The following is a 24,591-nucleotide window of genomic DNA, read 5'->3' as shown; positions in this document are numbered from 1 at the left end:
TAATCTTTCTAGAAAGAGCAGTGCTTTTGAGTATTGGCCTGTCAATGTGCAAAAGCAGCTTGCAAGCATAAACTCAGAAACCATAAAAATTCCCTCTGAACCATTGCTTTAAAAGCTTCCAAGTTTGGACACTTCATTTGCAATTTTCTTTGTTTCAGTTCTTTAGGTAGACCATATGAAGACCTCATCCTAAACATGCAATGGGGCCATATGTTCATGGACCCTGCTTTTTCTGTCTTGTCTTGATGACCTAACAGAAGCCTTCCCTGACATATATGTTGTTCATGAAGACAATCAGTAAGAATAATGCCACTGCAGTACCACAAAGAACACAGCATTATACCTTGTTTGCAGGTTGAAGAGGTATAGTCATAGTAGTCGAATGTATTATCAAAGCTGAGATAGCAGTCTAAGATTGATCTGTCTTCCTAGCTATTCTTGTTTCTTTCATTTGGACTCATTCTGGTTGGTCCATATCCTTCATGAAGTCCAGCATTCAGACTAGTAGTGGTACTTCTCCATAAGCTTTGCAGAGAGAAACATGTTACCTGCATATTTTGCCAGGAGTAGTTGTTAGTACACTTCTGTATAGCTGTCTTTGTCACAGCAACAGATCGTGTAACACATGCTTATCTTGTGATCTTCTCAGGCTTCCTGATCCTTTTTTTCAGAACTGGTACTCAGTAAGTGTTCTTCATTTTGTGTTTCTGCAGATAATCATCTCCTACCTCTGTACAATAATATTATCCATTTGACTTTCATGAATTCTGTCTTCTTAAATCAAGATAGCTGAATTCTAAAGCAGTTCTCAAACATTTTTCAGCCTCTGTCCTTCTCTCTATCACCGTTCATACCACTGGCTGTGACACAGGATGGATATACACCCAGGATAGAAGATTGTCTAGAGAACTTAATTCATACGTTAATTCATACATGTTCTGCAGAATTCTTTTGATAAATGCTTATGTTTCAGTTATGAACCATTAGTACGTGTTCTGAGTAGCACCATCCAAACACTTTTTCATCCTATATGCAGCAGTTCCATCTTACTTTCCATTCCTGTTCTGCAAATAAAAACATATTTTCTGCTCTTTATTAGTTAATCTTTCCTCTTGCATGCTCTTGCTGGAGGGTAGGAGGGCTCTGAAGAGGGACCTGAGCAGGCTGGATAAAGGCTGAATCCAATGGCATGATGTTTAATAAGACCAAGTGCCAGGCCCTGCACTTTGGCCACAACAACCCCATGCAACACTGCAGGCTGGGAACAGAGTGCTGGAGAGCAGCCAGGTGGAGAGAGACCTGGGGGTTCTAATCAACATGAAGTTGAACACGAGCCAGCAGTGTACCCAAGTGGCCAAGAAGGCCAGTGGCATCCTGGCTTGTATCAGGAATAGTGTGGCCAGCAGGACCAGGGAAGTGGTTCTGCCCCTGTACTCTGCACTAGTTAGGCTGCACCTTGAGTGCTGTGTCCAGTTCTGGGCCCCTCAGTTCAGGAAGGATATTGAGGTGCTGGAGCAGGTCCAGAGAAGAGCAACGAGGCTGGTGAAGGGACTGGAGCACAGGGGACTGTGAGGAGCAGCTGAGGGGGTTGGGGTTGTTCAACCTGGAGAAGAGGAGGTTCAGAGGAGACCTCATCACCCTCTACAACTACCTGAGAGGAGGTTGTAGCCAGGTGGGGGTTGGTCTCTTCTCCCAGGAAACCAAGAGTAGGACAAGAGGGCACGATCTTAAGCTCTACCAGGAAAGGTTGAGGTTAAACATTAGAAAGAAGTTCTATACAGAGAGAGTGACCAGACATTGGAATGGGCTGCCCAGGGAGGTGGTGGAGTCACCAGCCCTGGAGGTATTTAAGAAGAGACTGGAAGTGACACTTAGTGCCATGGTCTAGTAGGTGAGATGGTGTTGGGTAACGGATTGGACTTGTTGATATCAGAGGTCTTTTCCAACCTGGTTGATTCTGTGATTCATATCCCAGAATATGTTCACATCAGAAAGAATGCAGTCCATTGTGGTCTTTATGTAGGAAAAATCCTTTTTAAAATTTGTACTCGGAGAAGAAACTAAACATACATGTGCATACATGAAGAGACACATTATATTAAGTATTTCTTTCATTATGAAGAGTAGCCTTTTTAGCAGGAGAGCAGCTAGTGGGACTATATGAGCCATCCAGTGTATTGTGTCAACTATATAACACATGTATTTTTTTTTAACAGTTTTCTACTGATCTGCAGTTGTCTGTTGCGATGCTTTTGCATTGTATTGTTTTTGAATTTGTTTTGGACAGGGAGGTTAGACTAGAAAAACTCCAGATGTCCTTTTTAACCTCAGTTATTCTGATTCTAAATGTAATTATGAAATTTACTTGATGCTAATGCAAACATTTTTTCATATATATCTGTCTAAAGCCAAATACTTATATGAATTATTAGGAGAGCATTATCGGACTCAGTCTTTAAAAGGAAAAATAATTCCAGGACAAAGAGAACCTGAACATAAATGACAGATTTATCTGCTTTAGTTTGCTTTCAGAAGAGGATTTCATAGCTCAGAAGTGGGCCAGCTTCCAAGATATTCTCCTTGATGTTTACTTTTAATATTTGAAATAAATATGTACTAAGGATATATTTCAGACATTTTGAAAGATAAGAATATGTTTGTCAATAAATCTGGAAGCTAACAGCCATCTAGTAGAATATCACATAATTGGTAAGAGAGTGATTTTTAAAGAATCTTTTCAGTATGATTTGCCTGCTATAAATTTCATACAACATGACTGCAAATATGTTTTGTATTGCTGTTTATATTAGATAAGGAGCTCATGTTTAAAGGAATATGTGGCTTCACAATATTGCTGTTAACTGCATCTCATTCAAAAGCTGATATGCCAGTACTAAATTCTCTCTCTTTCCCTCATGTTTTTTCACAAAGTTTCATTTATATGGGTGGATTTTTTTTAATGATATTCAAGATCCATTGAGCTTAGTGATGCCATTTAAATAGTGTATTTAGCATAATTGTCAAAGGGAAGACCAGTGACACTTGCTAGTGCATTGAATCATATCCATCACTATCCTCCATCTGCTTTACCCTGGATTTGATTCATAGGCAGGAATTTTAATTGGGTGTTTCTGCTACGTCAAGACAAGAACCAGCTTGTGCTGCAGGAAAACCATGGCAAACAGGAGTAAAATCCTTAATTTTCCCACATAGTGAAGACTAATGTTTGCTTGACACAGTGATAAATGAAGTCTTACCTTGTTGCTCCTGCTCAGCTTAATGAGAGCAAGATCAAGCCAAAAAACTGACTTTTGGAATACTTGCCCAATTCTCCCCCTCTCTTTGGAAGTAGCAGAAGTCAGCCAATGTTGCAGAGGTCTGAGAGAGATGAAACTGGTTATGGGCTTTGCCTTAAGCAGATCTCCTCTGTCCAGCTTGATCTCCAAGAAGGAGATCAAGTCCAGCATAACAAGGCTAACATATGGATTCTCTGACTCTCACCGTGGGGGCAGTTGCATCCCCTTAGAGGCAAGAGAAGCAAATTGAGTGAGTGCACAGTCCTGGGAATCCTCCCGCCATATGTTACTCAGATGTAGGTGAGCAGCTGTGATTCAGGTTAAAAAAGCAACAGTTTAGTGACTCTGAGCAAGCTCAAATGGATGTCTGGAGGCAAGGTTTCTTTGAGGGCCACTAGAGAAAAGACTTGATCAGCTACTAGCCTGAAGGTGACACCTCAAGCTGTTACCTTGAAAGGATCAGCACCAGCATAATCCAAAAACAAATCACTTTATGAACTCATTGACTCCCACCTCTTGAGGAAGCACAAACAGAACTGCACTCTAGTAGATCTGTACTCTGATGGAGCAGTTGTGGCTAGGATTCATTTGACACAATTTCTTTAAACACAACTATTAATGAGCTATATTTCTTAAAAGCTGAGAAAGTTTTTTTATGTGAAATGTAAAAACTAGTCATGTTGTAGTCAACATTTTTAAGGAAGGTTATTAGATGCATTTTTGCCTTTCCTATGAGAACACAAAACTTATTTTCACCCTGCACCGTATCCTTACTTACATGCCTACTGTATTCAGGTCTTATAATGTAGCAGCTTCAGGTGAATTAAAATATAAAACTACAATATAATTTGCTCTTTTCCAAAGCCTGTGTTGTTAAGAAGAAAAAGCACTCTGTTGAGAACAGAAATTAAACTCAGAACATTAGTATTATCTGCAAAATTAATTGACCTCTAAAAAATACCTATAAAGCTGAATCCACTTCTACTTGACTAGTGTGAGACACCCCATTTCTACTAAATGTATCTAGAGCTTCATTGCTGCGGCAGACCTCTGTATGTTCTGTTTTAGTTATACTGATACACTAGCAGTTCAACAGATGAATACTGTGTCTTCATGAGGTTTTTGCTAACAATTCCGAATTGCAGGAAAACCAGCAAATACTGCATTATGGCCTTACCCTTCCACGGATAAATTGTCTTTGAAGTTTTCTTTTACCTTCTATCCTTCTCCCAACCATCGACCATTTGTGAAGTTAGTGTATGATTCCACTGAGCCTTACATACTAACCTGGATTTTCTTATTAAATATAAATTATTCTATGGTGTGCAATACAGCAATGTGAAACAGTGACACATATCCTCAGTATTTTTGTTTTGCCACAGATTAATTATCTTAAGTCCTCCATGTAGAGTTTTCATGGTGATGACTTAAGAAATGTTTGAACACTGAAGTAATTATGGTATATATGAACATTGCAGTATGACTGAAGTGGTTTTGATATTCGTTGGAAGGATTGTTTTCAAAAGGCAGTACCTTCTTTACAAGATTAATATTTATTGAGGTAAAGCATTTACATCTATGCTTCTTATTTAACCTTTAATAACAATATATTGTGAGGTTCCATTTTGATTTTATTTCTCTTAATACCTAAATGTATGGCTCTAAAGATAAGAATCTTCGTATTTTCACCATGTTGTTGTCTTAACTGTGTATAAAAGCATGCAAACTCAATCAGTCTATCAGATCATACCATGGGGACAAATTTGTTCATGAGTTTCAGGCAATATTATAGCACAAGTAAAGAAGCAGAAAAATAGTTGCAAATAAATGTTGATTGTTCCATGGACAGTGAAAACAGGATAATGTTTAATTGCAATTCGCTCTGGCTACTCCTGTCAGAATCTTGTTTTGTTTTGGACACAAAACAAAAAACAAAGTGGAAAAGAAAAACTACTTTTTAATAAATCTGGTTTAATACCTTTTGACATTGGTAGACAGGCTCATTAATTTCTATGGGTGTTGGATCAGGGCATAGATCTGGAAGCCTAAACTTACTTTTCCAAAAATAGATTATGTTCTTATTTCTTCATTATGGCCTAATTTAAAGTCCCTGGAATCAGACTATTAACAAAATATTATCCTATCTCAGAAAATAATGCAGATAAAACTAAAATTCCACTCAGCACTCACATAGCACTTTTCCTCTTCAAAGCACTTTAGCAGCACTGATTAATCATAACATTAATTAAACGACTATATTTTTTTAAAAATTCAGCCTTCCAAAAGCTCTGTTCTCTGCAGGGAGCAGGGAAGAGGATAGCAAGGGACTAAAACCAGCTCCAGTAATCAGAAAACTTAGCCTGCAGCAAATAAACTGAGGAATCACTTCCCTTGCAGAATCTCTTTTTACCTTGGGCTAGGGAAAAGATGAAAGGAAAGATGACAGTGCAGTCTAAACAAGAAATAAATCTGTTGGTGTGTAAAGGAGCTGTTGTTTAATTGGATATGTTTGCCCTACCTGAGTCAACAGGTAGGCTAACAACTCTTTTTCATGCCTTTTCTAGTTTGTATACCTGGCAGGAAATGTAATCAAAATTATTTAGAAAGGAAATAATTTGAGTTATCGCACACATGGACTCCATCCATTCTGGATATAAAACCCAAATGTACAAGAATAAATTTCTTGGTCCAACAACAATAAAGCCTGAGTTTGTCGTTTTTGTTCCCAGACAACCTTCCAGAGCTAAGACAGCAGGGAGACAGCCAAAGCCACCACCCAAAGCCCTTTTTCTGGTCAAGGGAGTAGGAACAACAGAAAAACAGTAACAAGTGATAGTTTGTCTTAAAAAATGCTGAGTGCCTCTACTGCTGAGGGTGACAAATAGAAGCTTATTGCTGGAGATTTTTCTCCTTCTGTGGACCCAGCAGTTGTTTGGCATATCAGGTCAGCAGATAATTAGGCAAGTCAAACTGAACTTTAACTGCCTCATTTTTATAGTCCCAGCATGGGTGAGACAGTCAGCAAATTAATGCTTACACCTTTTTCCAAATTCATCTTCAAAAACCAGGTTGCAAGTCAGAGAACGCACCCTGAGTTTGGCTGCCTGTGTTTGGTTTTCTTCTCCAGTATGGGAGAGGGAGGATAGACATTGCTCAGCTGATATACGGATGAACATTCAAAATACAAGCCACCCACTGTGCTGGGTGAGAGGTGCTGTTAAGAAACAGAAAATCCATTTGGCCATGGTACACATAAATCCATTTCTGTACTACTTTTCTGACTATTCTGCTGCAGACATATACTCCCCCAAAGGCGAGCTAGTCTCTCCAGAAATCCACATAGCAGGCAGCATGCATCCCATGACAACTGCCAAAAAGAGAGCAGCAAAGATGAAGAAGGCAAAGATGCACAACAGAGTCTCAATACATCTCTCTAGTTTTGGCATTAGCTCCAACAGAACCAGCTGAAGTGCTTCTGCATGCAAAGTGCAGACATGAATCTAGCCTTTAAAGCACGTGTTGGGACATGAATTAGCAGGTTATGGTCAGCTATAGAGCCCTGGAATTTGTTCAGTGTCTAGTTTTTAAGATAATATAAAGTCTGAGTATCTGCAGTCTTGCTGTGTGAGAGACATGCAAAATATGAAGATGTTCCATTGAGAGAGGAGTAAAAGTAGTGTTGCAAATAACAGCAGATTAAATAATTGTGAAATTGAGATACACAAGAGAGACAGTAGCATAAGAGCAATAGCTTTTAAACACACTGGTATTTTTGAGTCTAAAATCTATGCTTGTAAACTAGCTAAAATTTCCTTTTGTTGAGAACAGTAAAAAGCATGGGCCCGAGGGGGATTAGGCATGGACATGCAGGGGTGTGAAGAAAGCAGGATCTAGCTGAGCATCAAACTGTAGGCATTTAAACCAGTATGAAGAGAGAGTGGAAAAGCCTGGCAAACAAGGCAGATGCAGAGATTTACAAGACATGGCAAAGGACAATGAAAACTTCACAGTTAAGACCCAAAGGCCTGAAAGGTTACAGCTCAAGGAAGAAAAGTTATTAGTTATGTAATAGAGGAGATAGGGAGTAGTTCTGAGAAGGTGAGTTGAAAACAAGAAAAATAATCATACAGAGGTAGGCAGGAAATATATGTAATGGAAAAGTTATGTTTCTGGAAGTAGAAAAGCTGAAGGAGGAAGGTAGCTGGGTTAAAATGCTGCTATAGGAATGAAAATCTGTGAAGGATCGGAGAAAGCATTTTGCTGAAAAGCAGTGATTGCATTGCACCCGGTTGTGATTTCTCATGGCATGTTCAGGTTCAAAATACCAAAATGCATCTCTTTTTCTTTGTCCAGTGCCAATAGCTTCTATACATACTGCTCTTTCATCCTTGTTATGGCTGTGCCCATTGTCATTCCTTGTTCTCCTCATACCATACCGTTTTTCAAAATATAGAGCCAACATCTTTAATCTTTCTCAAAAGATAAAGGCATCCATATTGGTTCCCTTTTAGAAATTTGATTCTTTTACAAGCAAATCTCAATTGACATTGCCACACAGTTATTGGTGTTTGACATACTTTCATCACTCATTGGAAGTTTCAGGGTTTCTTCCCTAAATCTGTAAAAGATGACTATTCCTGCTCCCTGTAGAGCTTTATATGCCACACTACCAATGGTTGAATTTATTCTTGATAAAAAAGATTTTCAAGAAAGAAAACCAATGACTGGCACATCACATACAATACATCAGGGAACAATACTGTTCCTCTTTGTCATGGTCCATACCAAATACCAATCCTTTATCTTGAAATCTTGCTGCTTGTCATTAGAAGTGGTGAAAAACTAAAAAGAGTGGATCATTTGTCTGAAGAGAAGAGGGAATCTGAGACCTCCACCTGGTTCTTTGTTCTGTCTCAACAGCCATGAGCAAAGTTCACATCTATCCTTGGGGGCACAGGAGGGCATGTGTGTGTAATAGTTTTTTTTCTTTCTGTCTTTTCAAAAAATAATTTATCTCCACAGAGTCTTAAAATTTAAATTCAAATAAACCTGTAAGGAAATGAAATCTGGCATTGTTCTCTAGCTTAAATACTCATTATCCCAACTTAAATGACAGGCTATGCTTAATATGAAGCAGCTAAAGCAGTGGCTCCAGGCCATGAGCTCTGAGCTGCTTACTGAAACCAGTTAAAGTTAATCCATCACTCATTCCCTTACCAATGACTGAGCTGAGGTGAGAGTTTTTTTGGATAGGGATAACTGCAGTACTATAGTCCATTACCATTATGTAGTGAAATGCCTTGATATGCATTTACTCTGAAGTGCTATAGATTACAAATGTTTGTGCATGTCACTTCCATAAGAAGTAAAAGGACTTGGGTACCTAAAAAAAAAACATTTTTGGCCAAACATATCTATATGCCTAGAGATAAGCATTGAACATTAAAGACCGTAGAGTATCCTATCTTGTTTACATCTGCTTTTCCAGAAGGCTGTATGTTTTCCATAGGTCTACTAACTCCATGTAGGTATCTCAGGTATTCAAGGGAATTTGAAACTGCATTAGCTCCCTCTGTACACATAAATTTCCCCCTTCATGCCTGAAAATGGTTTCATCTTTATTTTTGCACCTAAATCCCAAACTGATACAGAGTCCTCTGTTCTCTCATACTTGCTAAAAGTGGTGGAGCTCATGCTTTTGGGGTCATGCTTTCCAGTCCTACTGCTCCAGTTTCTTTCCACTTTGGTCTTCCAATAACAATTCATAGTTCAATAACATAGTTCAATAGTTCAATAGCAATACACCCTCAAGTGTTTTCAGTGGCAAAAAAAAATCTCCCTGTGAAAAGTAACGAAATTTTACCCCCTTTAATGGCATGAGTTTCACTGCTGCTCTGATGCCTACAAAATACATTGTATTGTCTTGGCAGTCTGAGTCCAGAGTTTACAACATATTGCAATAAGCATAATCATTCTTTTTTTGTGGGCTCTTACACCCCCTCTTGCACCTCAGTGTGTACTAGAAAATTTCCAGTGTTCAGAGAGGGGACAGCGTTCCTCTGTTCCTCTGGAACAGCAACAGCTGGATCTGGAGAGGCACTTGTAGGTGGTACACTAGTGCCAATTGTGCTAATCAATTATACCTTAAAACAATGGTATCTGGCTATAAAAGCATGGTGCAGAAGTGAACTTTAAAATGCAGTAGTGGTATTTCTACCACTGCTATCATGAAATGAACACTCTAATTTATTAGACTATCAGTTGAATACACTGACTCATGATCAAAATTTGTTCCAGACAAATTGATTAGACAGTTTGGGCATATTAATTAAATAATGATTGAAAGCAACAATAATAGCTCTCCAGTCATACTCTTTCCATAAAGTCTGTGAAATGCTGAAGTTGAATGGTATTAAAAATACAAGGATTGTAAAAGTGCCCAAACCCACATATGTCTAAGTGTAGTGCATGTTAGCACAAAAAGAAGAAAATTCCCATGTATTGTGACATAAAAGCACCAGTAGATCTGGCATAGGATATCTGTATCTTTACAATAAAGTATGGTGACATTTTGCCATTTTTATATTATCTAGCTACATATGTGAATTAATGGATATCTTAAAGGGGGAGAAAAATGGTGAACTATAGAACAAGCTCTACTTCTAGGACAGGGTTCTTAGCTTGAATTAGTAACTTTTTGAGGTTTCTTGTTTTTTCAATAGGTCAATTTTCCTAGTCTTGTTCCCTCAAACTAGGAACCGTGTCACAACTGTTTAATTAGTTTGCCAACCTGTCAAAGTAATTTTTCAGAGATGACTGAAAATGGAAATGAAGTCAACGAGGTCACAACAGCAGTGAATTTGTCTCAAGGCAATAGTAGGGAAATATTTCCAGAAGTAGAACCTTATCTGCTTTTACTCTGGTTAAATCTATGAGAAGAATAGTTTGCTCTACTGTTTGGCTTTGAAGGCAGACTCTCTCTTAGGCCAGCTATCAGTTTGATCCCATGAAGTAATAAGTTTCCTGAATTAAGTAATGGAGGCAGCTATTAAGGTGCTAGTGAGACTTTATCATGCAAAGGAAAAGACATTAAATCTTCATCATTGAAATAATAAGCAAATACTATCATCTTACAGTTAAAGACTTACTGCATGATGTTAGATGAATCACCCTCTTAATATGAAAGTGATGGAAGTCCTGGCTGAGAAAAATAACTTTTAACTGTATAGTATGAGAAAAATGTTGTCCCAAACACCCACAGGAGAACCCCTTTCCTATCATGGCTATGTAATGTCTTTCTGTCTTCCTTATGAGTGAAATTGAAGAAATAAATATGGGTTTTTTTCTTGTTAAGATGTTGACTATGTTTACATATTGTGTAAATCCTCTTTAAAAGCTACTATCCAAAGGCTAAATTTCATGCAATTCTTAGGGGGGGAAAGAGAACCCAAAAACAAAATAAACAAAAAAAACCAAAACTAACCAACCAAAAAACCCCAACCAGACCCACCCAGAATATATTTTACACATAATATGATATAGTCTAAATACCCAACTGATTAAGAATTGAATAGCAGTATTGAGCTGGAATTACTACAACTGTTCAGAATAAGGAATACTGTCCCACTGTTACACATCTATGAGAAACCTGTATTATTGGAAGTATCTAATACTGATTTGATCTTCTCGTGCCTAACTGAAGGGTGTGCACAGCAGAAATGTTAGAACTGCTGAGCATTAGCATGTCCAGAATGCTTATACTGTGCTTGATTGTGTTTGTTTTAGTTTTCCTACTGAGATTTCCCTGATAGCTCCAAAAGCTTTTTTTATTTATTGTAAGAAGCATCTTGTGTGTCTAGGCGTGTGTACTGGTATGAATACTATTGCCTGGAATACTAGGTCAGTTCCAGGAAAGAGATCTGCTTGGGGCAGCCATCCAGATTTCCTTATACCCCATGCTCAGGCTTGCAATCTTTGGCTGCTAATGGAATGATCATTGTGATCTGGTTCCACCAGAGGACTGAGGTGATGAGATGCTCTGTTGCAATTTAGGTGAGGGTAAAAGCAAAAAGGAACATTGGTCTGTTCTGGATGTGTGCACAGAGTAAAGGAGAAGGTCTCACTGATCTGATTTATCTACTTGTACTTACTCCTGACGAGTGGCAGGCACTGAGATAGAAGAGTGAAAGCTACATCAAATCATAGTTTATTTTATTTTTTGATATACAAGCTTAATTTAATATATGTTGTAAACTGAAGTAATCACTGTAAATGAAAAACAACCTATTAATGTGTGGGAGCCCCTGGTGGTCTAGGGGAAAGGCGCTGCACTGTCACTGCAGAGACCTGGGTTCGATTCCCGGTCGGGGCCACTCCCTGGGCAAGATGGAGCTCGTTAGCCCATAAGGCAATCCATCTACGTCCTGAGGACCTCGCTGCCACCGTCCAAGCGTGCTTGGCCCCGGCAGATGAACCTCAGGATTAAAGGGTGGGCTCAGTTCCGCGCACACTGTGTCTCACCTAAAAAATCCAATGCGCAGGCTGGAAGGTGTAAAGTCCTTCCCCAGTTCTTCGTTCGCGAAGACTGGCCATTTATATATTTATTAATGTGTTCATGTTACACAGAACAAACAGATGCAGATGTAGATAGCATATCAGGATGTTGTACAACAGTGTTTCATAAATGTATAGGGGAAAAGAAGATTTTCAGTTTGCTCAAACAAACCATTTCTGAAAGAGAAAGTAGTGCTAACAGCAGCTGTACTACATCTGATATCAATAATATTGCTTAAAATTCTGATGCAAGTAAATTAAATATTAAGTTCAAAGAAATAAAAATGTTCCAGGACAGAATTTGTAGTGCAGCACACTGGCAAGATTCAAATGCTACTGCACACATTTTGTTGGGAATGTTATGGCTTTGATAACCAGGAATGCTTTTATATTATATATGATATATGATGATATATATGATATAGAGTGAGTATTCTCTAAGACCTCACCTTACCACAAAATCTATTTGATAATCTTTACGTTTAACCATTCAGTACAGAGATTTCAGTTTTTATGTTTATTGTGAGTATCCTGTGTGAATATGACTGACTGTAGTTCTACCACAGCAGGCAAAATTGTGACAAATAAAAATGGTTCAATGTCGGATAGTTGAAAGATGTGACTTTCTTCTTACCTCTGCTTTCAAATATGGACACAAACAACTTTTATGAATTTAGAAATAACATTTTTAGTAAGTACTGATAAACTAATTGATCAGAACATTTTTAAGTTATCAAAAAATCTGATTAAATTATCATACTATATACAATAATCTTACCTGATTATTTCATTCACAAAATGAGATGTAGATTAGATTACTAATTATATTTATATTTTCCAATTTTCCTGTCCTTTTCATCCTTCATGATACACTCACGGTGATTGCTGCCTGCAAATTCCTAACACAGCTGCACTGAAGGTGATTCAGAGTTGCTTCACTGGCCTAAGTAATAACATCATCAGGCCTGCACCATCCCAGGTCTTCTCTTCACCACACTGAAGGAGTGAGCAGCCATTTACCCTAGTAGTGATCCTCTAGAACTGATGTGAGGCTTCTTGTGTATCTGTGCTGGTACTAACCCTGCCCTACATGTATATGTATTTATATTTACACTACATGCATAAATTCTCAGAAGCTGATTTTGTATTATTTTCACAAGTACTACATGACTTTCAGGGGAAATTATGAAAAAAAAAATCTGTTCATTGAAACGTGAAAAAAATTATAATAATCTTAGAATTATCTAGGTTGGAAAAGACCTTTATGATCATTGAGTCCAAATGTAATTGACAGAATTTATTTTTCATGAAATGTTCAATGTGACCATTGTAAAAATTCCTTTCATTTTAGGATATTTTAAGTTTTGCAGGTTAGTGTTTTTTTCTTAAGTAACTCCTTACTAAATACCAGACTGGAATAGATGTCAGAAAGGCTCCCTTTCTGGTCAGTACAGCTAAGGATGTATGGGAAAGGTGGTGTCCTCTCTGAACAATACAGTCTAAGAAACAGTAATAAATCCAGTTAAATTACTGAACGTAGCATAGAATTAACCTTGTACTGTGAAACTGGTCCTTCAGAGAAGATTTTTTCACAAATATCAACGTTGGATTTGCATTTACTCTTGAGGTTTTAACAACTGATGAACATTTAATTAATAGTAACAAGTTGTAATTTGTTTGGTGGGAGATGAGGACTTGCCAAGTTTGGTAAATTGTGTTATTCAGGTTATCTTTATACGTATATTGCCTTTACTATCATAGTTTCTTTCTCTTAAAGGGCATGATGTAGCCATATCTGATGTCTCCAACTAATGCAGCATGGAAATATTACAGTCCATAATGTGTGAAATGCTTGAACATGCAATCATGTAAATGTGGGTTTCTCCAAAATAATATCAGTGTCCAGTTAGATTACATGCAATGCTGCAAATGGTGCTAATAGTCTTGCGTGCTTCTCCATCACCTGTTATTGCTGTATCTTCTGAATTCTCCCTTCATTTTCTTTCAACAAAGGCAAATATGCCATGAGGGATCTGGTCCACCGACTGCCAGGCGCTAACAACAGCAACAGCTCAGCGAGCAAGGCCATGTCTGATGACACCGTTACTGCCATTTGCTGCACTCTGCATGAAGTCATCACTAAAAACATGGAGAATGCCAAGGCCTTACGAGACGCAGGCGGCATTGAGAAACTGGTTGGCATATCTAAGAGTAAAGGAGACAAGTATGTTTTGCAAATCACCTTGCACCTTTTTAACCTCTCCAGTAGTTATTACTAGTCCTCAATGTGTTTGCCTTCTCTGTGCAATCGTGAGTTGCATTCTGTAGTTTCACCAGAAGTCATATGCCCAGTGTGAAAGGTGACAAGAAACAGACAATGCCAGTACCAAAAGTCTCCCTCTGCTTTGCTTTGTTTTTGATGTACCATCAACAGTGCTGGGAGTGCACTCCACGTGCATTTTAAGGAAGAGTAATTGTCTACAGTAACCACTACCTCCAAGCAATTCCAGAAGATCCTGATAAACGTTAGGGACCAGAGTAGTTGGACTGCACCCTGCAGAAGGGGTGACTGCTCCTCTTGCTCTAGGAGTGAAGAATATAAAGTTACTGTCCCTCTTCACAGCAGCCTTTTCCCTGCCACCAGCTTGCTGGTAAGGCAGGACATAGTAGAAAAACAGATACATGGATTCTCCTAACTACTTGTTTCTAAGAGAGCATTAGGCTGCTTTGTGAGGCAAAAAAAGTCTTGCACACAACTGTGGCATTTTCAGAACAGCTATGGTTTCATCTTGTCTGTTTGCCTATGTACACACTCTTCATGAAGAGTTCACTCTTTATCCTTCTTTTGCCTAAAACAGATAGCCTGGTTCTCATATTTGTCAACCTGCTGAAGTATAGTGCAATGGGACTATGGCAGTTTGAAAACAAAAAGCCTTCACTGTAGTGTACAAAACCCATCAGTCCACCTGCTTGAAGCTGTCATCACACAGCCTACTGCAGCATCAGAGCTCTAAAAGAGCCCCACAAAGCCAGGCACAACCCGAAGGAAAGATTTATGCACCCTACATTTGGTATGAGAACTTATGCTCGCCTATGTGATCAGAGCATTGCCAATATAATTTAATCGCATTTCTTTTCCTCTATTGTCACCCTTTTCCTTTCATACCAAATTCATTATTGAAACATTCTTACATTCTAATTATAAGGGGTAAAACATAGTAGCATGACCAAGTATGTGATTCCCATTGTGGAAACTCCCCGTGCTCTGCCAATTTACTTACAATTGCATTTTGTAATTAAATCTATTTAAATTTATATTTATATTTTCTAGATTACATTTACTGATATTGCAAGTAGGTTCATATCCATTTCACTTAAGCTGAATGTGTCTTTCCTCAGAATAATGCATTTGTCTACCTGTTCATTATCTAGTAGAGATTATTAAGACCTGCTGAATTTGAAATTTTCAAAGTATCATGGGCAGTTTTAGGAGGATCCAAGGGTATAATTCCCTGTCTAAATACTCCTCATAATTGTGAAATACATCTATTTCTAATGAATATATTTAGCCCAGGTAATGTTGAGGAATTCCAAAATGCCCTTCTGAATCATGATATGTATCCTTCAAGTACTTTGAGTTGTAGTCATGTGTTATAATTGTTACAGATTACACAGTTCTAGAAAAGAAAACCTGTCAACATACAGTGCTACAAATGCCCATCTTAAGTAGAAGTTCCATTTTTCAGCTTTCAGAAATGTTAGTACTCTGCACTGTTGGTTTGGTTTCTTACATGTAATTGATTGTTTAAAAATCAAAATTGCTGGTTGTTGGAATGATATAAAACTCTGGCACGCTCAACTTAATACAGTAAAACACTTCAGGATGAAATCATCTTGTCCAGTATAAAGCATGTGCTTCTACAAGTGCAGGATACTAGACTGGCCGTGCACCCTGGTACATATCAGTGCCAGGAGTGTGGGGTTGGCCCCAATAGCCTTTGGAATATGCCCAGGGCTTTCCCTGTATGGCCACACAAGAGCACTTATGTTCATAAGGTTATAGTGGCCAAGCCCATATCAACTTTGCATAGTTCCTTTCTCTCCTCAGTACTCATGCAATGGTTGGCACAGTTATTTTCCTCATTACTTCATGCTACCAGCATCCCACCAACCAGTACAACTGGAAGTTTAATAAAAACAATATACTTGAATGGGTTTATCAAAGTCCTGTTTACTCACTAATTACCCACCTACTGCTGTACTCAGGGTGAAAAGTGGAATAAAAGTGGGGAGAATAGCACCAAATAAATTACTAGGAAAATACTATATAAGTTAATTGAATAAGTTGCGTCATGAACATTGTTTTACCAGCTTGAGTGTCAGCCTACCAGTGATCCTTCTCAGAAGTCACAGAATGAACCAAAGTGTGACTCCTGAGAAGACTTCTGCCCAAAGCAGTAACTTATGCTGCTGGTTTTCTGATTTCTCTTTGGTTTTGCAATGTATATTCTATATGCCTCTTTTGAGTGAAACACAAATCATCTCAATAATTTCCCCAAACTCTATCAATCCTCCTTCTGGACTTTGGCCTTTGCAAGGTTTTCCAGTGTCCTACATCTTTTTGGTCTAGCACAGTGTGCTGAGTTATCTCAGTGGGCTGGATTATCTTCCTGGTATGTTCCTCTTTGACCCTTCTTCACTGAGATGAATACTCTCTGATATACAGACTTTTTTTTAGGTTTTTTTTTAATTACCTATTCCAGGGGGAATATATGACTCCAACTGATTGTAACAATAGTTCAGATTTTCTTTCAAAACCTATCAGAAGAGAAAGCCCATGTGAAGTTATGTGATTTTCAACATCACATTGTATTGCCATCATTAAATCCAAATCCTCATTTGGATTCCTAATGAAATTTATCATGACTTTTTATTATTAGTTCTATTTCTCCATCTTGGCTCTGCACTTGAAATCCAGTGCTCATCACCCAACTGGAGTGTTTCTTTTGGTCACTGCTAAGAGGAACTTAATGAGTTGAGCACATTGTCAAGAGCTGAAGTTTGGCACCTTACAGAGAAAGAACTCCTTGTCCTTTATGCCAGAAGTTATAGCCAGGACATCATAGATGTATATAATGCCAGTTGGGTCCTCAACAATTTTGGCAATTGCTACCTCACATTACTCTTACTATGCATTCAGCATGAATCCCTGTATGTACTGAGTTGCATATGTTTTGCTCCTCACTGAATGATTAGTACTATAGAGATAATGTATATTGCCCTTGCTTAAAAATACATTGGTCTCCAAGATGCCAACCAAAGATCTTATGGTATACTTGAAACACACTTTAATTGTGGCTTTAAATCCATAGCAATGCATTTGAAAATTGGGATGAATGGTTTCTTGTATTTAACAGTCTCTTTCTCACTCTTTATTTCTCTCTCTCTCCTCTTTTAATATATGTGTGTAACAGGCATTCGCCTAAAGTGGTGAAAGCAGCATCTCAGGTCCTCAATAGTATGTGGCAGTACAGAGACCTGAGAAGTCTCTACAAGAAGGTAAGGCTTGGTATTTTCTGGATTTATCATCTTTCGTACTGTTACCCAAATTTGGGGGCTGAGAGACTTTAGACCAAAATATTTATTTATGTGACTGGAAATCCACTTGGAGTTTAAAGTTTGAGATATTTGGAGCTATTAGTTTTTCCTTCATTTCTACTTTTAACATAGAAATGCTCTTTGGAAATATGTGTGGTGGTAAAAATGGGGTGTGAATTTGATTTTAAAATAAATTCATAGAAAAAGTACTGGATCTGGCAACCCTGGAGAGTGAAATCCTCTGCTCATAGAATAAACCTGTCTATGCAAGCTCTACTACTGGGCCAGTCCTTCTTACACCTCCCCACCCTGTTCTGAGGAGATTACTAGATTTCCAGCCCTTCAGCTCCCAAATTTCCTCATGAGATTGTAAACAAGAGTATCTGAAGGAGTGGTGCTTAGGGACCAGTTATGTGTGGAGCTGGGCTGAAACCTGGTAGCTTCACTTCCGATCAGCTGTCAGACAGCAGCCTCATATAGTTGGTTTTCAGACAGTCTGTGAAGTCCATAGCACAATGCCATTCCCACAGGGCTGCTAACCTCTTAAAAATGAATTGCAATAGGGTAATACAATACTGTGGAACTACATCCCGTATAGCTTTTTAAACGTAACTGTCTACTTAATAAATGGCAACATTTAAAGTAATTCTTGGTGAATATTTCCAAACTGAATTGCATTCCATGTGAGTATCAGCCTGCAGATTTTGTTCTCCAATGTCTTCTTCCTTGGAATTTCACATCTTGTCTAACTGTTATATGTATTTGTAATCTCATCAAGGAGAGCTAAGACTTCATGTGGCAGAAAAGTTCAGGTCCTAGTTAAGGCTGAGGCATGGCAGTGGTGAAGTAGGGAGGGTTCACAGTGCCATAGCACTGTACTGTACGTACTTTACATGCAAAAATAACTTAGTTACATAAAATATGTGCACTGAATCTCAAACTGGCAGAAGCTGACCTTCTGTTTGAAGTGCTGTTCTTTTGCATGCCTCAGCCCTGCTTGAGTCAAGTCTAAAGAGTGAGGAAGATGATTATTGAGTCTCTTCCATTGTTCACTTCCAGTATTTTCAGTCAGCGACCCTAGGGATACCATATGTGAAGACATTCCAATTAACAAGCTGGTACTCAACTGTCCCATTAAGAGGTGGGAGCAAACACAAGCTAGAGTAGGCTTTTCTTGATGCAAGGCAGTAATAACACACTGGAAGTGTGCATAGCCTGACTTCTGTGCATGTGGGTGGCTGCACTGTAGAGGCTGAACTGTATTGCACCTTAATCTCTTAGAGGTTCTTACAATGTCTGGCTCGTTTCCAACCTTCTGTCTATATATATATATATATATATATATATATATATGCTGTGATGGAAAAGCAGTTTCCAGGGTTGCTCCATGCATGAGGTAATACACTGTATGGCTTCGGAGTATACTGCCAGCTAAAGGACGTTCTGCTGGCTGCCAGCATGAATGCCTGGTAATGTACTTACATACTAAGCATGCTTAGGTACTAAGTACCTAGCATACTTAAAAACATTTTCCATGGCCATAAGTATGTGCTTGTGGTATGGGAAATAGGACAAGTTAGCCTTAGAGGTAGCTTCCAGGACACTCATAGCAGACAGGTTGTTAATATTCTCAGGAAGCATTTTATTAATCTCTATATTGGCTAATTCCTCTAGGCTTCACAGAATCTTAAAGTGAAGGTCAGTCTCTGCTACATATTTGTATACTCATTACGTGCCATTTTATGTGCTGCTAAGCCTTGTATAAACATGGTTTCTTTTAATCAGAATGTTCAGATAGTTAATTTAAAATACTCCTTTTTATTAAAATACTTACAGTGTTCTTTATAAGGTCATAATAGTTATTAAACTTGCCTGTAGTAGGCTGACTCATGCTGGCTGTCTGAGTTGCACCACTGTTTGGAAAGCAATGGAAATGTTTTTATGATAGGAAAATTAGAAAAGTTTCCGTTATACTAATAGTCATCTAGTTATGTAATATAAAGATACTGGGTCAACACAATCTTTATTTTGTCCCATTAAAATATATGTGCCAGTAAAAATGAGTGAACATACAGTGTAATAAGACCAGCATTTTGCAGTATCTTGCACTTGCACAGCCTTTTTTGAAGTGCAGTAAACCCATTGCATAACATCAGCAATTTCCTCCTATGTACTGAAGTATCTATACAATTGCTTTTAAAGAATTGTCCAACAGAGACACAATTTTGTATAGTAATACAAGGAAATTACAAGTATCACATCATATTTAAGTGAAAGCAGCAACACTTTTCTTCTGTTTGAGAAACAATGCAACCAAATAGTTTGAATTTGAAGGTGTATTTTAGAGCTACACATTTACAGTAAAGTAAGAAGAGGTAAAAAGAATAAAAGTGTTTTTCTTTGTGTTAATGGCAAATGAAGGCAATATGTGTTTACTGCTGATAAAGTAGCAGTCAGTATATTTAGTCCAAATATGACTGGATCGGCAAAAACATTAAAACCTCTTTCACTTTCCTAATTTTGCTCAACATTGCAGGAAACATCCCATAGCTGGCAGAAGATAAACTGCACTGACAGAAATCCAGAGTTGGAGGTTGGTGTGAAAGCCTAATGACTTGCCACACATGTGAAGAACCAAAAGCCAAGAAGTGCATAGGCACCAATTTCCCATTTGCAGCACTCCCCGATAAACTCCTGGGTGTGAAGTGCAGAAGTCAGAAACTGGTACCCTACCTGCTGCAAGTAGCAGGGCTGCCCTAAGCAGGGTATGTGCAGTGCTTCCTGCCAGCACCAATGCCATCATGACTGAGCAGATCCTAGCTTTAACCAAGGCTTGGGAGTAATGCATCTATGTAGAGAAACCTAAATGAAGCAACCTCTGAGGACACTGCCAAAGTCAACTACTGCATAAAAAATAGCCCACATTTAACAGATTTCAAGGTTCCAGCTTCAGCTATTTTCCATAAGAAAAGTAGTTGTGTGCACAAATTTCATTCTGCTGCTCAGTGTCTGACAAACAAAATTTTCAGAAAAAAAAAGTGCAGCAATAACTGCAACAATTTAGTTAATCTCATTGACCAAATCAAGTTACATACCCTATCTCAAGATCGTAGGATATCTGGCTAAGAGTACAAACAGAATCTTTTGACAACACAAAATTTTAACATCTTATCCATGTTTTTTATCCGGAAAAATGCAAAATTTTTTCCACAAGTCAGTGAGATGGGAGACACAGAAAATTAAATCTAAAATTTAAATCTAAAATTAGGGAGATCTTTCTTGAAAAAGAGTTTCAGACCTTCCAGTTCTGAAGTAAGCTAGAAGAAAGATGGAGAGAGATTATTTGCAAGAGCATGTAGTGACAGGACAAGGGGGGGATGGTTTCAAACTGAAAGAGTGTAGGTTTAAATCAGATATTGGTATAACATTCTTTACTGTGGGTGTGGTGGAGCACAAGTCCTATGAGGGAGCTGAAGTTATTCAGCCTGGAGAAGAGGAGGCTCAGAGGAGACCTTATCGCTCTCTACAACTACCCAAAAGGAGGTTGTAGCCAGGTGGAGGTCAGTCTCTTCTCCTGGACAACCAGCAGTAGGAGAAGAGGGCATGGTCTTAAGCTGTGCCAAGGGAGGCTTAGGTTGGACATTAGAAAGGATTCTTTAAAGAGAGAGTGATCAGACACTGGAATGGGCTGCCCAGGGAGGTGATGAAGTCATCACCCCTGGAGGTATTTGAGACTGGATATGGCACTTAGTGCATGAGGTGGTGTTAGGTAATGGGTTGGACTTACTGATCTCAGAGGTAATGGGTTGGACTTACTGATCTCAGAGGTCTTTTTCAACCTGGTTGATTCTGTGGTTCTGTAAAAAACGGGTGATCATCACAGTTTTTCATCAGTAGATGAAATACTGTCTCCCAAAGGCAATGTCATAATTTTCAAACTTCTTTGCTTTCTGCAAGCAAGACATATTTTCATAAACTATCACTTTTCTGCCTCTGTTTATGTGAATCTATTCCAAAATACCTAAAATCTGACTTTCAAACATGCTTAGTGGTCACATGGTCCATAGCCCCATAGGTGGGTTAATGGCTCAACATTTCTTAAACACCAGTTACAGGAGCCATCCCACAGCTTGCCCCTGTACTTTAAACTGCTGGTACACCCCTCTTCTTCAAGTATCTTGGTAACCTGAATGGTAAGCAGGAGAAACAAGTGCTGCTTGCAGTCTGCAGAGAATGATCCTGTCCTGTTTACTTTATCCACGTAAGCGATGTGAAAGGAGCTACTACAGTGCTTCTTTAAAGACACCTATTTCCAAGTCAGGATCACTGGCCCCCACTCCAGTCTCTAGGGTATTAGTTGGTTGAAGATTTGGGGACACCTTCGAAAATACAGATGTGACTGTAAGAGAGCAGATTTCCATTAGCAAGTAAACTCTGTTTCAGTATTCAAGAAGATAACCAACTCCTCTTAAACACAGATAGCTTGTTAAATTACATGAGGAAATTTGAGCAAAAGGGTTGTGCTAAATGAGGGTAACAGGAAAGAAAAATTATTACCTAAAAACAAGACTCAATTAACATTAAACGTGCATAATATTAAAAAGCTGGGGGAACTGTCAGAAAGAATATGTTTTCTATTAATTGATTTTCTTTTCCTAACCACTTAGGCTCCAGCAAAATATGTTTACATTCTATCTTGTTTAAACTTACTCTGTCTTCCAGTATACAAGTAGGTGTCATGGTAAATTTGTAGAAATTATTTTTTTCCCCTCATAGGTTTCTGTTCTGCATGGAATATTAGAAATGTTTGTCGTATTCACCTGCTGTATAAATAAAAACACCACTCAGTGTTTGAAACCAGGGAGGCTGTTACAGGCAGTCGTCCTTCAGCATTTACTGTGCCATTTACAACAGGGATAGTATTGTGATAGGAATTTAATGAAGTCAGAGTAGTCACTCTGAAGATGGCCTTGTTTGTCATTGATTGGGAAAGGCACGTAGAGTTGCCCAAAGCCTTAGAAGGAGTTAAGGCCCATCTGGATATAGAAGAGGACTCGCTTTTCATGTGACTTTCAGAATAATAAAATGATGAGAAGTGTGAGGTCCTTTGTGGCTAAATGTTCCATGAAGATGGCCAGTATTAAACTTCAAAACCCTACTCAAGGAGTTTTAGAATCTAAAGTCCTTTCTTAAATAAAATACAGCTACTCAAAATGTTAATTACAACATGCTATCATGTAGACTTGGGACACATCATTTGGATTTTCTTGTGGTAAGATTATCATTAGTCTGACATCCCCCAAAAAGAAACTGTTTTAGGTTAGATTTATCTAATGAAGAGGTCTGTGCAGAACTTAAACCATATATTAAGAATGTAAATTCTAAATCCAGAATAGAATAGTTCCTCAAAAAGTGGCTTGACTTGAAGGAACTATTCATGTGCTCAGATTTTTCATGGGCATATGTATTTTGCAGTGCTGAACTATCAGCAGGGCTTAATTTATTTCTGTACAATTGGCAAGAGCTTTTTCAGATTAATATGTTACCCTCTTAAAAAAAGGATGAATTAATTTAAGATAAAGACCCCACTGTATTATAAAGCTGGAGTATCATTATAGAGAAGGCATTGTTTAGAGCCCATTTTTATATTAACTATGAAAATGCAAGTACCTGATTAATAAATGATTGACTGATTGATTGATTTATGGCAGTGGGCGTCCCCAAGCTTCAGTGTGACTGATGACAGAGGATTTTCACCAACCCACGACTCTGGGTCATGGCACGCTCAGCATACTCTCTCCCAGAGCCAAGAAACCAGAATCTATTCCCCAACCCAGGTATTCTGGCTGTCAGCTGACCAGTCTTGAATTGTTATGTTTACTGCATACTGAGATTTGTACTCAAGAGAACTCAACAGGAGACATTTGAATCAAAAGCAAAAAAGCCTTACTGGAGAATATGATTTTAAGTTAAACAATTTAATTCACTGAAACATGTAGGTTACAGATGGAAAGTGTCCCACTTCACTGAAGAGAGTACTCCTGTTCATTTCAGCCGCATGAGGAAGGTGTGCAGAGATTTGGTCTCTCTGAGGAAAACATTCAGTTCCCTGACAATCTTGCTAGCATTTCTGTTATCTCTTTTTTTGATTGTCTGAACCTTTCAAACAGAAAGGCAGCTATTGATAAGCACTGTGTTACAGTAGCAGATTAATTGCATTGTTTTCTGAAGCAATGGTATCTCTTAAGAAAAAAGCAATAGCTGCATATTTTAGTAAGGGGAATCCAGTAAACTAGCATATTTACATAAAAATCAGTGTGTTCAGGAGTCACTTAAATTTTTTAAATGCTAATTTTCAAAATCTCTGTTAATAGGGTCAACAAATATTTCCTTCAGACAGAATTATAGTTGATGAGAATTAGAAGGACTGGGCATTTTTTTGTTAGAGGCAGTCTTTAATTTGAGGTTCTAAAATTCTATTTCCTTAACTAAGTGTATTCTTTTTTTTTACTCCTAATATTTTCTTCATATTAAAATACTACTTTGTGGTATTATTGCAAAAACAAAATACCTTCTACATATGCACAACATCCAAGTAAGTCCATGGAGAAGCCATGTGTGTGTGTATATATATGTGTGTGTGTGTGTGTGTGTGTATGTATTATTATACATATCTACAGATGTGTATTATTTCTGATAAAATATTTAGAGACAAATGAAATTTACATATTTTTGCTGGCCACACAGGACAAAGTAGTTATGCTATTTCTATTGGTTTTTTTGCACAAAGTTTGCCTGAAAGAGAGAAGGCATTACAGAAGGTGTCACTTAAATACCGTAGATATAAATATCTTTCAATGTTAGGGTAAATCCTTTTAATCTTTAGCTAACAGGAATACAATACTCAAAACAGCCAACTTTTATCATCTGATACATGACATTAATTTCTTTTGTTAAGTAGGAATTAAGCAAATTCCTAAATTGATTTTAAATAAAGAAAATGTGGACATTTTCTGTGGAATTACTATATTCAAGCTTTTTTTAAAGCATCATCTGAATAAATTTAGAAGATATTCTATAAACAATATAGCAAAAAGTTATAGTCTTCAAATGTATAATTTCTTGTTTTCTTTCTTAAGAACAT

General features: G+C 38.0%; 1 protein-coding gene across 14 annotated transcripts in view; it reads left to right on the top strand.

The window, feature by feature from the left end:
* CTNND2 (catenin delta 2) overlaps window positions 1-24,591 on the top strand; it is a 644,208-nt gene that overhangs the window by 590,917 nt on the left and 28,700 nt on the right. For 9 of the 14 annotated variants that reach the window (XR_003571787.1, XM_027889023.1, XM_027889022.1 and 6 more), the window contains 3 exons: window positions 13,863-14,073; window positions 17,324-17,408; window positions 23,159-23,284. Coding sequence is in view for 13 of the 14 variants with exons in the window: in XM_027889023.1 (XP_027744824.1) it covers window positions 13,863-14,073; window positions 17,324-17,408; window positions 23,159-23,284 (422 nt within the window). In the remaining variant the exon portion in view is untranslated. Of the gene's footprint in view, window positions 1-13,862; window positions 14,074-17,323; window positions 17,409-19,983; window positions 20,204-23,158; window positions 23,285-24,591 lie in introns of those variants that run through there. The other 5 variants (XM_027889025.1, XM_027889026.1, XM_027889032.1 and 2 more) reach the window with 2 other exon arrangements.

Source organism: Empidonax traillii, unplaced genomic scaffold (assembly GCF_003031625.1).
Source record: "Empidonax traillii isolate 1590-97213 ecotype Southwest subspecies unplaced genomic scaffold, ASM303162v1 scaffold249:size1902748, whole genome shotgun sequence".
In the NCBI taxonomy this organism is placed as follows: Eukaryota; Metazoa; Chordata; class Aves; order Passeriformes; family Tyrannidae; genus Empidonax; species Empidonax traillii.
Note: the sequence above shows the minus strand (reverse complement) of the source record. Positions and strands in the feature narration are given on the sequence as shown.